The 15,085-nt window shown below is 29.5% G+C and overlaps 1 protein-coding gene across 1 annotated transcript in view; it reads left to right on the top strand.

The window, feature by feature from the left end:
* The first annotated feature begins 806 nt into the window (after positions 1-806).
* The window catches only part of LOC143043398 (uncharacterized), a 49,123-nt gene continuing 34,844 nt past the window's right edge, over positions 807-15,085 (top strand). The window contains exon 1 of the mRNA XM_076215720.1: positions 807-1,162. Coding sequence (XP_076071835.1) covers positions 947-1,162 — 216 coding nt within the window. The 5' untranslated portion in view covers positions 807-946. The remainder of the gene's footprint in view (positions 1,163-15,085) is intronic.

Below are 15,085 nucleotides of genomic sequence, written 5' to 3'. Positions count from 1 at the left end.
AATTTGATCACACGATCTAAAACTCATATATTCACTAAACTGTGACAACACATAACGAGTTCCGAATAATACCGAAGCGACATTAACAGACAAAACGTATATATAAAACCACAAGACACCGTTTTAATGAACAAGTCCAAATCTATTTTTCAATACATTGGCCATTATTTGAAATATTGCTGTTAAATTGCTTCAAGGGATCGATCAGCGCTGTACTGAACATTGATATTTATTTGTTTCAGTAAGGAAAATGTTAACTCCCGAAGTAATACGTGACAATACGCTTAAGTTTACTAGTCATTCAACTCTTAAAAGATGTTGCATTTACATGAATGTTCCGGTAGCACCAGCTGATCGGACCTTGGTTTAATATTGCAAAACGACTAATTGGAAATAATCCTTTTCAATTGTGTGTTTTTTGTCTTCACCATCAATAGATTAGCTTTAAGAATGTGTAGAAGATGATTATTTCAATAAAAAAAGTCGCTCTTTGTTTACCAGCACCAGGTAATGTATCATTATGCTGTATCAGAATATATCGGAAATTCTAAGATAATTCCTTGATATTTTATGAAAAGACATTTACATCGTTGACATTTTCTGCCAGTCAGATCGTTAAAATCTCAGTATTGGTGATTAAGCCGTTGTATATTCATCATAGTAAGAAATGACAAAGTTAAGTCATTTACCTGTGAACATTTGTTTTTTTCAATAAGGAAAAAAAAACAGTATCGGGTTATGTATAAGCACTAATTTATCTAGAGATCAATTAAATGAAAATATGACAAAACTGGATTAGTTGAAATGACAGTGTTGTTAATGCAGCTCATCCGTTTAATACAGATGTAAATGCAGCTCATCATTTGAATACAGTTGTGAGATTGTTTAACAACACATACATTTGATTTAATAAACGACATTTCATATTTGTGTGATGAATTAGGAGATGTCAATGTTGACCAGGAAGGGAACGATGGTTCGTAAGAACCGAGGGTCTCTAAAACGACAATCGGTTCGGAGACAGGGGAACGGATCCATAACAAGAAAACAACAAAAAACAACATCGGAAATGCCAGAATCTCCTCGTGTCATTGCTGTCAAAAAACAAGAATTTCAGTATCCCCAGTCGTCGCCGACAAGGAGTGTTGCAAGCACTATTGTAGTAAGTATTTATTTTTCCAGCATTATTTTCGTAGGAAACTATCATCAGCGCACTGTCTTCATAAGTAAACATTTTGCATGTACTAATCACTTATTTTATTCTTCCCTTTTATTTGATTGTGTTTTTAAATGTACGAGGTCCTACTGTTTGTCACATAAAAAAAAAGTTTCTGAAAAACATTTCAGTTTAATTAGCTATCAAAGGTACCAGGATTATAGTTTAGTACGCCAGACGCGGTTTAAAGTTACATACGATTTCAACAGGTAAAACCTAGTTTTAGGATTAGTCATGAAACAGTCGACCAACTAGGCCTTGATCCTGATGCTTTTCATGATAAAAGTTTAATGAACTGCTGCTAATCTAATTGTATTTAATTGCTAACTATCCGCGTAAATTCTTTCTCGTATATTTCCGAAATAGATTGAAATGATTTCAATGTTTGATATCATTAAAATAATATGTAATTTTGGTCTTTTTTCATTTTATTCTTTTACAAAGACAGTAAACGTGTTATGTGAATGAATTATTCAATGTTACAATTGCTTCAGATATACATTTTTCATTTAAAAAACAAATAAATAGCGTAGATTTTTTTTTTTAAATATCCAATATGATGTTGAGATAGTAAAGTTGAAAATCATCCATTAATCAAGTAATTTTGCAATTTAAATGAACGAAGTCGCCTTTCTGGTACACATACATTTTTGCATAGTCAGTAGTCCCTTACTATTATCCATTAAGGTTAAAACAAAACACCTGATGAACAGTTTCATGATTCGATAGTTGTTTATACTGTTGTGAACAATTTTTTGTATGAAGACTTTAATGAAATATAAAAGATGTTTCTTTTTTTCCACCAGAGGGCAATTTCAGGTTTCATGTTTGTTTTGTATATGCATTGGTTAGTTTAATTGGTATTGGTGGATTGCAATTATTCGGAATACATTATTTTCATGGAATCAAGAAATTTGGACTTATTTTATACATTGCGCTAACATATTCGATGAGGAAACACTAGTCATATCATCTATCCATCTCTAAAAAAATAAGGTAACTTTGTGTGAATGTGTAAATACTGATAAATCGAGTATAAATAAATTCAACCAATGATATTTGAATAGCATTGCTTTTTACTCACCAAAAGCTTTATAGTATCCTTCAAATGCTATAAAGCTTAGTTACAATCAATGGTATTTATTTTTGTAATAATCTCATAATAACAAGAATGAAAAAAAGATTGATTGTATTAATATGTTCCGGAACGGCAAACATTAGAATTTTTTTTTTTCATGTCACCAACATTAATATTTCTTATATCATTTTATTTCAATTAAATAATGTTTTATACCAATCGTGTCTATCTGATTATAAATTTATCATATTAAAGCAATGTTAAAAATACTATGATTAGTTTTTGAAGAAATCATTAATCCTAAAGCAGTATATGGTATTACGTTTCATTTCTACTTTTCCTTATTAATAAACACAAGAAAGACGTGTGAACACTAAAGGCGATCCCTGTATACTACTTATTAGCTAAATCGGTCATAAACCTTGGAGAAAGCAGTTGACAATTGAGGTTTCTAGTGAATAAGGCACTGTAATGGACAACTGAAATGTCGTTGGTATATTAGATGTGCAGCAAACGTGGACTTCTTGACAAGAAGGAATCTGTTGATTTATATACACCACACAGCTACAAAGACGCCCAACATTTGTAACGGCTCTTATGTTGATCAGAAGAGTTTATGTCAATAAAAGGCAGCTTTGTTAATACTATTTACAGTTGGTTTTGTGTTTGAACTTAAAATATTATAGTCTAAGGGTAATACATATAGTCATTTTCAGAAACATGTAAAACTGTATTTAAACGATAAAACATGTACTAACATGAATAATAACCGATGAATTCAAATAACAGACATATCAATGCTGTTTTCGATTGTATAAATTACACAATCAGTTCAGATAATCACATTGTAATACAAGTTAGCTGTTTTAACGACCAACTTTAGACATCAATAGCTGTGCATTGTATGCAACAATGTCTTTTGGGAGAGATTAGGTATATAACGATCTTTCAGTTGTCATGTCTTCAACGTGTTCAAGTTAACTGCAATGATAATTTACTACCAAAAGGAAATTGGCAGTAGTCCCTTTTATGTTCTTACTGATTTCATGCGTATCGTAATGAATCAATGTCTGATTCTAATATTTTATGATCTATTAACGCTTGTACGTTACATTGTGGAGTTGAAGTACACAGATGATCACAAAATAATAAACATGATAATTGTTATAAACAACAAGAAACAACTTTTGATATGTAAACATATTGAAATAAAGCAAAATATTTCAAACATTTATTATGATTATAAGTATTTCTGCTACTATGACTTCGTGCTTCCTAGTTTTTAAGACACATTCCAATTTCGTAATGATAAATCATAATCCGGAAGTCTTAAATAAAATGTTAATGCTAATGCTATAGTATATATGTGTTCTTGGCACTTTTAAGTTGCTCGTTAATGCATACCGGCATAATGTACTGCACACAGCCTGTCAATTACGAACTCTCACTTGTTTTCGTTAGATATATATGTATATATATACCAATAATATCATGGTTAGCGTAATTTGGTAATAAAACGTAATGGCTGTTTTGTTTTATGATACTGACTTTAACAGCAATAATTAAAAGCGAGAACGCAAGGTGATGATGTCAGTGTCAAGACATAAAATGAAATTATTCTTTTGATTTGGTAATTTGTTTAAACTGTATGTTTATGTGTTAAGAATAATGAATTAAAATAAAAGAAATAGTGCTTTTAGTGGTTCTGGTGATTTATTTCGTGTCGTATTTTGGTCCTTGTTTTCTTGTTCTCGTGTCCCTGGTGTTGCCCTCTCTCTTAATTGTACGAGTTTTTACTGTGAATTTTGCATTTCCGTTATGCTATGATGTATCTTTTTTTATCACTATGATACTCTGAAATGTTCTTTTAACATAACCAATAGCATTTTGCCAGCAATATAACAGTGACAAACTTTACTATTGTAGTATACTATTTTTTGGTTGGAAATTAAAATAATCTATTCAAATTGTGTACAGCTTTATTTATGTCGAATAACTGTACTGTTGAACGAATCATGATTTTGTTATGAAGCCACGAATTTGGGCAAGTCATTGTTCATAATAGGACTTTTGTAAAAAACCGTCATCAGTTAAAAAAGGATTTATTAACGCTAAAAACGTATACAGGGTCTTACTTAAAAGCAGTTTTTATAATATATTTGGACATTTCGACTTTATTAAAGCCATTTTGATATTATTGGTCAGATATGTTCTGATTTGTTCCTTATTTGGATACAATCTGAAACAGATTAAAAAAAAATAATTAGATTCGAAAATGCATATTAACCATAGATTAGGAATCTGCCAGACATCTGGAACCCATCATATTATTAAGTCCCATAGAGTTCTTTTTAAATTGTGTTTAATGTGATGCTAAGTTGTGATATTTATCGCAGGATATGCACATTCCAAATTCATGAAACTAATTAAACAGCACATTACAAAATACACACAGTATTTTTTTATTATAAAATGGTGGCTTACAAAAGCATCTTTCACATTCATTTGTAAATTAAAATTGTAATTTCAAACATTTAGATTTGTGGGCATTTTTATGGTTTATGAACATTTGCATTATATGATTGCACTGTTACATACAGGCGGTAATACATGTATTCTTTAAAACATAATGTATATAACATTTAGCTATCACAAAATATACTTTGTTTTACTAAATGTCCATGATACAGTCGAATTGGTATCGGCATCGTCATCAACTAATATATTTTATTATGCTTTTACTTAATAATTGGGAAGCAAGAAATCTAATATGTCTAAAGGTAAATTAGATTAATCGGATGTGGTTTATTCATAGTTGAGTATGATTAACAATACAATCTAGTGATAGCAGCCTAAGTATAAAGTACCAGTGTGTTCAGGTGTTAGTGGTAATACACCTGCAATTCTTTGCGCGTTCCTCACGTTTTTCGTTTTAAATCACAGCATGACTAAATTCTCACAAAATCATTATCACTTAAACACTCACGGTATATAATGCTGTTGAACAGACGCAGTGTGTTTGTATGTATTGATCACTAAACGTACAAATTATTTACAAATTCGATTTTACTTTTTCGATGAAATTCTCTGAAACGATTTGAATGACTTTCTACAGTATACATAAGTGTTTCGAATCTCCATTTACCTAGACATGAAAATGGAAACAAGCATTAATGTATCCTGTAAAATGAACTAATTGAATTAAGAATTGAAACGACAACCCATATCAACCTCTTAAAATATTTGAAAAGATGCATTAATTACTTTTTAGCTGTTGTTTTCATAATCTAAAATATCATTTTAATCGACTTTGTACCTACATCATGTTTGAAGCCCGAAAAAATAAGCACAAAAGAAGAAATGCAACACTTCAAAAATGTTCATATTGTTAACACTAAAGAGTAAGATTAATTTAATGAAATTTCAATAAACAAAAATAAGTATGCAGTTGAAAAAGGAACATTATAAATTTAACGTCGGGCAAAAATAGATTGTTATGGATTCACCGCATTCTTTATTTTTTTCCCCAATATTATCTTTATTTGTAAATTATTAACAAACATTGTTGACACCAGAAGGAACTATACTTTCTCTAAGTTTGACCAGATTATATCAAGACGTCATCCGGATTACTGATAAAAGAAGGACACACTTTTGTTTCTATCATAGACAAAAACAACTCAATAACTCTAGTGTATGTTTGTCAGCTTATTGCTATTGTTAAATACCACCTGCAAGACACAGTATTGAGATTCCACAAATAAGTTGAATGTTGTTCCAAGAAGCTTATATTTTATAATATAATTATGCTGATAATCGATAGGTTTTTCACTGACATATTGGTATAATTATATCTTATATATATATACGAAGATGTTGTATGAGTACCAACGAAACAACTCTCCATCAATGCCAAGAAAAAAAACATTTTAGGTCAAAGTACGGTCTTCAACACGAAGTCGTTGATCACATCGAATAGCAAGCTATAAATGGCACAAACAATGACTAATGTAACCCGATTATATCACGAAAAACAAACAGCATAATCTATATAATAAACGAGAAACCAGAAACTCTTTTAAACTACATCACCAAACGACATCTATTGTACATCAGGTTACTAATTACCGATAATCTATTGTTCTTTGAAATTAATTATGATATTCTGTTAGTTATGTTTCTTATAGAGATAAACACATGAATGGTCCATGTACGATGTTGTCACATACAATACTGTTAGATAGGCTGAAATTCTAAATTGACTATTCTTTGATTCCAGCTATTATTGCTCAATTTCAATTAAACAGCAACAAGAAATTGTGAAATCATTATGAGAAACTGATAAATGCTAACCTTGACATCCACATTTATCAATTTTGGACTGATAAAAGAGTATTCAAAGTTGAAAAATGTCAAGTTAAAATTTTAACCACTTTTTTCATAAAAATGTTCTGCTTGTTATCTTACAAATCATTGAAATGTAATCATTTGTAATAGGAAAAATCAAAAAACATATTGTATTAGCTTGCTCAAATACTATTAGATTACCAATCATGGAACTAATTTTCAGAAACTTTTAGTTTTTACTTGTCGAATTAAATGTAACAACCAATTTTGCATAATACATTTTGTAGATTAAAAACCTTTTGCATTAAAGAGTATAAATCATAGATTGTAACGATCTTTCAATGTACAGCTCGGTAAATTGAAACAACTTCCAGCTCATTTCTTGCATATCAATTTATAAAATTATCCAAATTGTTAAAGCCTGCAAAAGTATGATTTCATTTGCATATGCAGCAAAACATAGTATTGTTCATAGTGTTATGAACGTTATATCACAGGAAATGAATAATTGATCGTTTTGCTTTAAATTATTACATGTCACGTATATTTTTTTATGTGCATAATGGCATGTTATTAAACTACATGTAAGTATATCATATGTGATACATGTATAGGCAAAACTAAGCCGTTGAGTTAATATAGCCTTAAATGCAAACATATTGTTTCTGTTGTTGCATAGTTTTCACCAGTATTTTTGTTGACTTCAGTTTTGATAATGCACGTACAATATCTCTTTGTATTGTTAAATAAATGTATAGCAGTTACACACTTTAAAAAAGTGTGTATGCTTTTTTAAAATATTGGTGACAAAAAAAAAAGAATGCTACGGATGTGACATGCATATGAATACTTAGAATCAAACTATTTCAAAACTCTCTACATTTTTTAGTTTTCTGAAACATTAGCATTTCATGATGTGATATGTAGTCCTCAACAATAGGCAGGTGTCTAGTACTTAATTCAGCTCTGTGTATTTTTAATCTATTGAATGGATAACCATATTCATTTCATTTTCTTTGTTTGGTTATAGTGTAATAATTATACAATAATGTTATCGTGACAAAGACTAGACATTGCATGTTCATTTAGATGTTTTTAACTACCTTAAAAATACGTTTATGAACATACTTTTTTTAAACAACTTAGAAATAAACATGGTATACTTTTGACTCGGTGTTGCCTAAAAAACCTGTATACTGATGTCATTGATATAATTGTCAACAAAAACAACAAAAGGTAAACTGATACTCAGGCTTTAAATTCTGCACACAAATGTTATTATTTTGTTCAAATAACTTTAAATGCCCTTAAATACGTTTAGTTTTGTCGTCTATACTCGTTACAGATAAAACGCTATTGTGTGGTCGGCCAAACCTCTTTTCCATGATTATGGTTCAATTATCAAGATATTATAATACTATAATATAATAATAGAATACTAGAACATAATACATGTATACGTAAGATCCTGATGTTCTGTAGTTGTCGTTTGTTGATGTGGTTCATAAGTGTTTCTCGTTTCTTGTGTTTTATATAGATTATACCGTTGGTTTTCCAGTGTGAATAGTTTAACATTCATTTAGTCATTATTTTAGATCTTTATATATTGCTGTTAGGAGTGGGCTTATACTCAAAACCAGGTTCATCCCAACATTCTTTTCTTAAAATGTCCTGTACCAAGTCTTGCCATTGTTATATTAAAGTTCGATTATGTGTGTGTTACATTTTAATGTTGTGTTTCTGTTGAGTCGTAGTTCTCATCTTATATTTAATGTGTTACCCTCAGTTTAATTTTGTAACCCGGATTAGTGTTTTTGTCAATCAATTGATAAATTTCGAACAGTGGTATACTACTGCTGCCTTTATTTGACGTATAATGGTTTACTTTTACACATTGTCCTTGGATGGAGAGGTGGCTCATTTGCACTCATATCAAGTTTTCGTATGTCTTTATTGTGTTGTTGTCTTGGTGTATGTATGATGCATGAACTATTTTGTATATTGCTGTTTTGTCATAATTCTGAAGCAGACTTTTGATGTTGTACATTATCGACAAGTAATCTTAGATCAAAACTTCAATCAGTGAACATTTCTTTTGGTTTTCAAAGAACAATAATACATATCAAATACAGTGGATTTTTTTTTTTTATTTCATACCGATCGCTTTAATCCTATAAGTTTAAATTTACCTCAGAGCATTTTGTAATATTGATGTAACATCAAAGGCATTCCATTTTTGATTTTAAAGAAAGTATGTTTTCCTTTTTGTCAATATATTAGTCTGTGGTAGAGATTTTTCAAACGGAAATGTAATAATCGATTCAAAAGATGATTCCGTTTCATCTTATACATGTATCTGTAACATTAATGAACCTAAATTGTATATAGGTGTATTGCTCATTAAAAGAAATTTTCATTTATATTCTATTTGCAAACCTAATCAAGTAGCAATAAATTTAGAACCATTTCACAAATACAGTTTTAATTAAAAAAAAAATTAAAGAATGCGAAACTTGTCTTAAAAATGTAGTACGCCCTTAAAAAAGGCGTTCTTGCCAAAAGCAATTCACAATTCGAAAAAATTCAGTTGTGACTTAAACCAGGTGCGGCTTATGTTTTGTCAGAATTAAAACATCTTTATCTTTCAAAAGCGATAGAAGAGAACGCAATATTTAAATACCAGATGTACACAGCATATCAGTAGGACTATCCAGAGACTCCAGCGTCCATCTCGAATAAAAACTGACGCGTAAAAATAGTCAGTAGATCTGCAATAGCCGCGGAGACTAAGCGTCTACATCATGAAAGCAATAAAAGGTATAGAAGTAAAAGTTAAGAAAGGTGTGAGGCTTACATTCTGATACACCGGAAACATCTCATCTTAATCGTTTCGTTTGTAAAGCTAATTATCTAAACAACCCTGCGGGTCTATATATCTTCCGTTTTTAGAGGGAATGGTCTGTTTATCGGTTTGCATGGTTAAAATATACTGTTTCAACGTGCTACATTAACATGCTCCCATTGAAATGGTGCTGTGTATTGTCTTTATGTCCTTTAATAAATAATTTGAATTATATTATTTTCTCAACAGATCTGAATTTGGCATTGTTTTGTAAATTCACTAAGTGTTGCCTTATTTCGAAATGCATGTTAACTTTTAAAATTTACAGGTACGGATATTTCAAAATAAAGAAAAAAAACTTTGAAAAATTATTTTTTGAAATTGTAAATAATCATGCAAAAGGTATTATCATACACATACACTTTTTGCTATGGAGAAACATTATTATGAAATTATTGCCTGAAACATTGAATGCTGGAAAAAATATTAAAGTTTGTAAACACAAAATAAAGTAATATGCATATTTTGTTAATATCAAATTAATATGTAAATATATTTTATATTCGATGTATAGAAGGAGGTTTAGCAATTGCAGGACTGAACTGACTGATTTTTCGAATAATGAAAAACTTTGTACATACACTATCTTTTGTAAAAAGCAGCTCATTTATTGATAATCTTGTGTATTGCTAATGAACTATATTTGTTACACTGAATATTGCTATATTACTAGTCATAGGCTCTGTTGTCATTATTCCATATCAACTTTGATCCCATATCCTTCTGTCTAAAGGTTATGTCCATAGTCTGTCGATAATTTTATCTAGAGAATATCTGTCAATCTTGCAGCAAAGGACACTATTTCTTCCGCATAAAATGACGATTTGTGTAAAAGGACTTTAAACAGTTATCAGTCAATACGAAACAATGAGAAAATATTTTAGAACAAGACCATATGATGTATTTTGAATATCATTATTTATTTCAATCAGAAAGTTCTGATTGACAAATTGCACGGTCGTATTTAGGTTAATTGGTTTATGATCATTATGTTATCACTATCCCTGGAGAGGTAATGACATTTTTCTTGTTTTTTTTTAAGATATAACTATGTTCTGTTGGCGCAACTGATTTTCTACTATGATAAAGTGTATGCTGTTTAATATATCTGTAAATAGCTCTGTGATATTCAAACAGAAATCGTTGAGATATTTTGGTTAAACAGCATGTACATGTACTATATATTTGTATTGTGACAGTTATGCATTTTATTGCAACTGTTATAGAAAATGGACATTGATCAATCATTGTCAATAGTATTTTAATAATTACAATTTTATATACAGCAGTATAACTTTTGGAGCTATTGACATCAGGTCATTGGTTAAGAGTTCGGTTAATTGTTTTACATTACATTTTTAAGAACTAATTCAGCTTGTTCAAAATATTGTGTTAATGTGTCGATATGTTGACTATATTAATTGATAAATTATAAATTGATCGTTTATTGTTTAATATTGTGTTAAACATGTAACCTGACAGGAGCTGGTATGTGAAACATTTTCTTGTAAACACGATTCAGATATTTAAAGTGCAAAAAAAAAAAAAAAGGAAATCGTTGCTTTACTGATGTCTTATTATATGGGTTATTGTTATTGTCAATATGCATTTATTTTCAGCTGTTGGGGGAAATGAACATTGATTATGCGTTATTTTGTAATTAAAAGACATCTACATCAATTAAAGATCTGGAGTTGTAATCATGGGGTCATTGACCACTAATTGGTAATTACGTTAACATTGTTTTAGACCAAGTCTTGGTGGTACTTAGTCTAGTCACTTTATAAGCGTTGACAATATGTTTTTGAGCTCATTTGTTATTCTACAAGCAATGTAAAACATTGTATGATTAGTGAATAAAATATATGCTTGTTGTGGTTTTAAATAATGTATTGGATTTATATAAAACACTTGTTTAACCATGTGACACGTTTGGTCATGGTTTAAAATCATAAGACAATTTGATGGTCATCTTAAATGCAAATTTACGGATTATAAATAGTCAGACCTATGACTTAATACGCCAGACTCCGGTTTCGTCTACATACACTCAGATCAAAATAGTTGTAAGGCCAATACATACAAATTTGACCAGCATTGAGGACCCGAAATCCAAAAAAATTGCAAATTACTGCTTCAAGTAATCTAAGTTTGGTATAAAAAAAAAAAGAATTGCATTTCGAAAAATTCATGATTTTGACAACCGGAAATAGATAAAAATGATAATATGATAGATATTCATCGGAATGCTGACTTCTGGGCTGGTGATACTCACGGGGACGAAACGTTCATTACTTTTTCGTTTTATTGTTAAATCTGGATTTGTACGAAATGCGATGGAATCATATAATATATAGAAAGACATGTTGACCATAATATCATTAACACTTCCTGGTTTCGGTACGTTTGAACTAAGGACAATAAACTCAGGATTGATTTTCAATATTTGCATATTCAATCTACGAAAGTTAAAAAAGGAGACCTATGGTTGCCTTGTTGGTATATCTGACAAAACTTCACCGATTATATTGTAAAACGATATTTTGAAATCCCATTTGAAAGGTTTCTGTCATTATTTTATTGTGTTATTAAAAGTCAACACATGAAATATGAATTTATTAATGTTCCCTTCAGGGAAAACTGTCATGTATCAAAGATAATTACTACCTTCAGTTAACATAACTTCCTGATATGTAATAGTTTACAATTTGAATTTGAATTCTTTATAGCAAATGAAACAAAAGTAAATGATATTTGTCATAAAGATTGTCAATTTACAAAGATGGGTACAACAATAAATCAATTGGAGATAAAATATTATTTCAAATGAGGTGAATGAGAAATGAAGACATCAACGTAATTAATCACGGGGACAATATACAAAGAAAACAACATCAAAATTGTGTTTTCAAATTCAATTCACGCCATTTTTGTTTATATAGAAAGGTGATGTATATTGCAGATTCCCGTTAAGAAACTTCAATTGAATTGCTTAGAATTATTTTCAATATACCATTTTATAGTGAGTAACTGTGAACGCTTATTGAAACTTTAATTTTGTTTAAATCAAATCAAAGTTACGATTACGGAATTAAGAAAAAAATAAATTGTATATCTAAATAAAAAGATATACTTCCTTTTTTCCTGATAAAAAAGAATATGTGGTATGATTGTCAATGAGACAACTGTCAACAAGAGACTAAAACGACATAGACATTTAATTTTGTACTATCTAACAAAAACAGTTTCTTTCATTTTCCCTGTTCTGTTATTTTGAGTATAGATAGCACCAAATGTTAAGTATTGATATAATTACTTTTTGAATATCATAATTATTTACAAAATTATTTAAAACTAAGTTTAAACATTGATAGGGAAAAGATTTGAATACACATAGCAGCAAACGAAATAAATTGATAGTATAAGGATCTGAAAAATGATAGGACAAAGTTTAATAAAATGTTTATAAAAGTAAGTTTTGAAAATCTATAACATTATTTTTCATTATTGGTAGCACAAAGTTATCAGATGTAACCACCTTTTAACTTGTTCTCCTGACAGTATTTCAACGCAATTATTAGGCTTTGTATGCAACACTGTCTTTCTGACTGATCAGGTATAAAACTATCTTTTAATAGTCACATCTTCAACATGTCCAAGTTAACTGAAATGTAGAACTATGATATACTACCAAAGTGTAATATGCTATAGTGCTTCTTGATGTCCTGAATGATTGCATGCGTATCGTCATGAATCATAGTGTGATTACATTATTTCATGATTGATAAAAATCTTGCACTTTTAAATGCGGATCTTAAATTCAAAGATAATCTTAGAAAAAATGATAATGAAAGATTTGATGATGTTCAGTACGAACAAAAACAATAATTTAGTTGTCTCAAATGGCTAAACATGTTAAAATAAAGCAAAATCTTTGGAACGTTTGTGTTGTGCCATGAGTTAGTGCTACTTTGTAATTAAGATGTATCTATATTCTGTATTTTTTTATTAGAATCAGGAAGTTTTACATAAACGTTAATGCTGATATATGCGATGTTTTAATACTTTAAAGTTTTTCGTTAATGGAAACAAATATAATGGACTGCAGTTAGTCTATCAATTATGAACTCTCATGAAATCACTAATGTCCGATAGATATATACATATATGTATACCTATAATATTCATGGTAAGTATAATTGAGGCTTAGCGTTGATGTGAGGTTTAATTGTGATATTCTTTGCAGGGTACGAACAACACATATCCAACTACTAGTAGTCCTTAATAAAGCAGCACATTATAATTTTCATTATGAAAGGATGGCGTGTATTACATTTGATTCAATTTATTCATAATATCAAGTTTTGTTTTCAAACTTGTTTTCGTCGTAGAATAATAAATGCAAAACAAGAAATACAACACTTCAAAATTGTTTAAATTGTTAATACTAAATTTAAAAGATTAAGTTAATGAAGATTAAGCTATCACTAATAAGAATGCCCTGAAAAATGTAACAATATAACTTGAATGTAAGACAAAAATAGATTGGCATACAACTACCTCTTTCTGTAATTTTGTTAGTAGTGCCTGTATTGGTAAATAATTAAGAAAGATTGCTTACACATGACGGAAATATGCTTTCCTTTTTTAGATGTTTCGAATAGTGTTTCGCTTCAACTACAATGTCTCAACGTGGAACTAACTCAGCTCAATAACATTATAAAGTAGTTGCCGCAAATGTGCAGGGTTATTAATTCAGTGGTAGGATTTGTAGCTGTACATGTTGATTAAGGTCGCTCTATTTTTCTTTATTTCGTTGATTTTTCTATTGTGTGTGTTGTTGTATATTTTTTAGCCGTAAGAGGACGGGCCTATAACTTATTGTTAATTTCAAACACACCTCGGGTATAATAATAATACATATACAACACTAGATGATACAAATGTTGAATATATGTTTTTTATATATTAAATGATAAAAAAGAAAAGAAAAATAGTTGAATGACTCTTGTTGGTACAATTTATAACTATTTAAATAAATCCAAATCAAAGATAATGTACTTTGACAGTATTTGTTTTCTGTTGACTATTCTTAGAACCAAGTGACAAATTTCTCATTTTCGAGAACAAGGAAACGACAAGAAATTGTAAAGTCATTACAAGGAACTGATTATGTCAACCTTGACTTGCAAATTTATCAACTTGAAAATTATTAGCGTATATTTAAAGCTGGGAAATGTTATACTGAAAGTTAGAAATGTCAAAATGGCAATGAGAAATAAAGAAAAGATGAATGTTTTCATAATACTATTCTGCGAGTTATCTGACAAATGAACGAATTAAAATGTAATCGTTGTAGTAATAAGAAATGATATTCGTATTGTACGAGCTTGCACAAACACTATCTGAGTACCCATCTTGGAATGAATTTTCAGAAATTTTTATTTTTTTCTTCAAGAATTAAATGTAATGCCCGAATTTGCATAAAACATATCGTTATTTAAATGCCTTTGGATCTAAATATTAAGAATCATATATTATA

The sequence above is a fragment of the Mytilus galloprovincialis genome, chromosome 8, assembly GCF_965363235.1.
Source record: "Mytilus galloprovincialis chromosome 8, xbMytGall1.hap1.1, whole genome shotgun sequence".
In the NCBI taxonomy this organism is placed as follows: Eukaryota; Metazoa; Mollusca; class Bivalvia; order Mytilida; family Mytilidae; genus Mytilus; species Mytilus galloprovincialis.
This window is presented reverse-complemented; position numbering and strand designations above follow the sequence as displayed.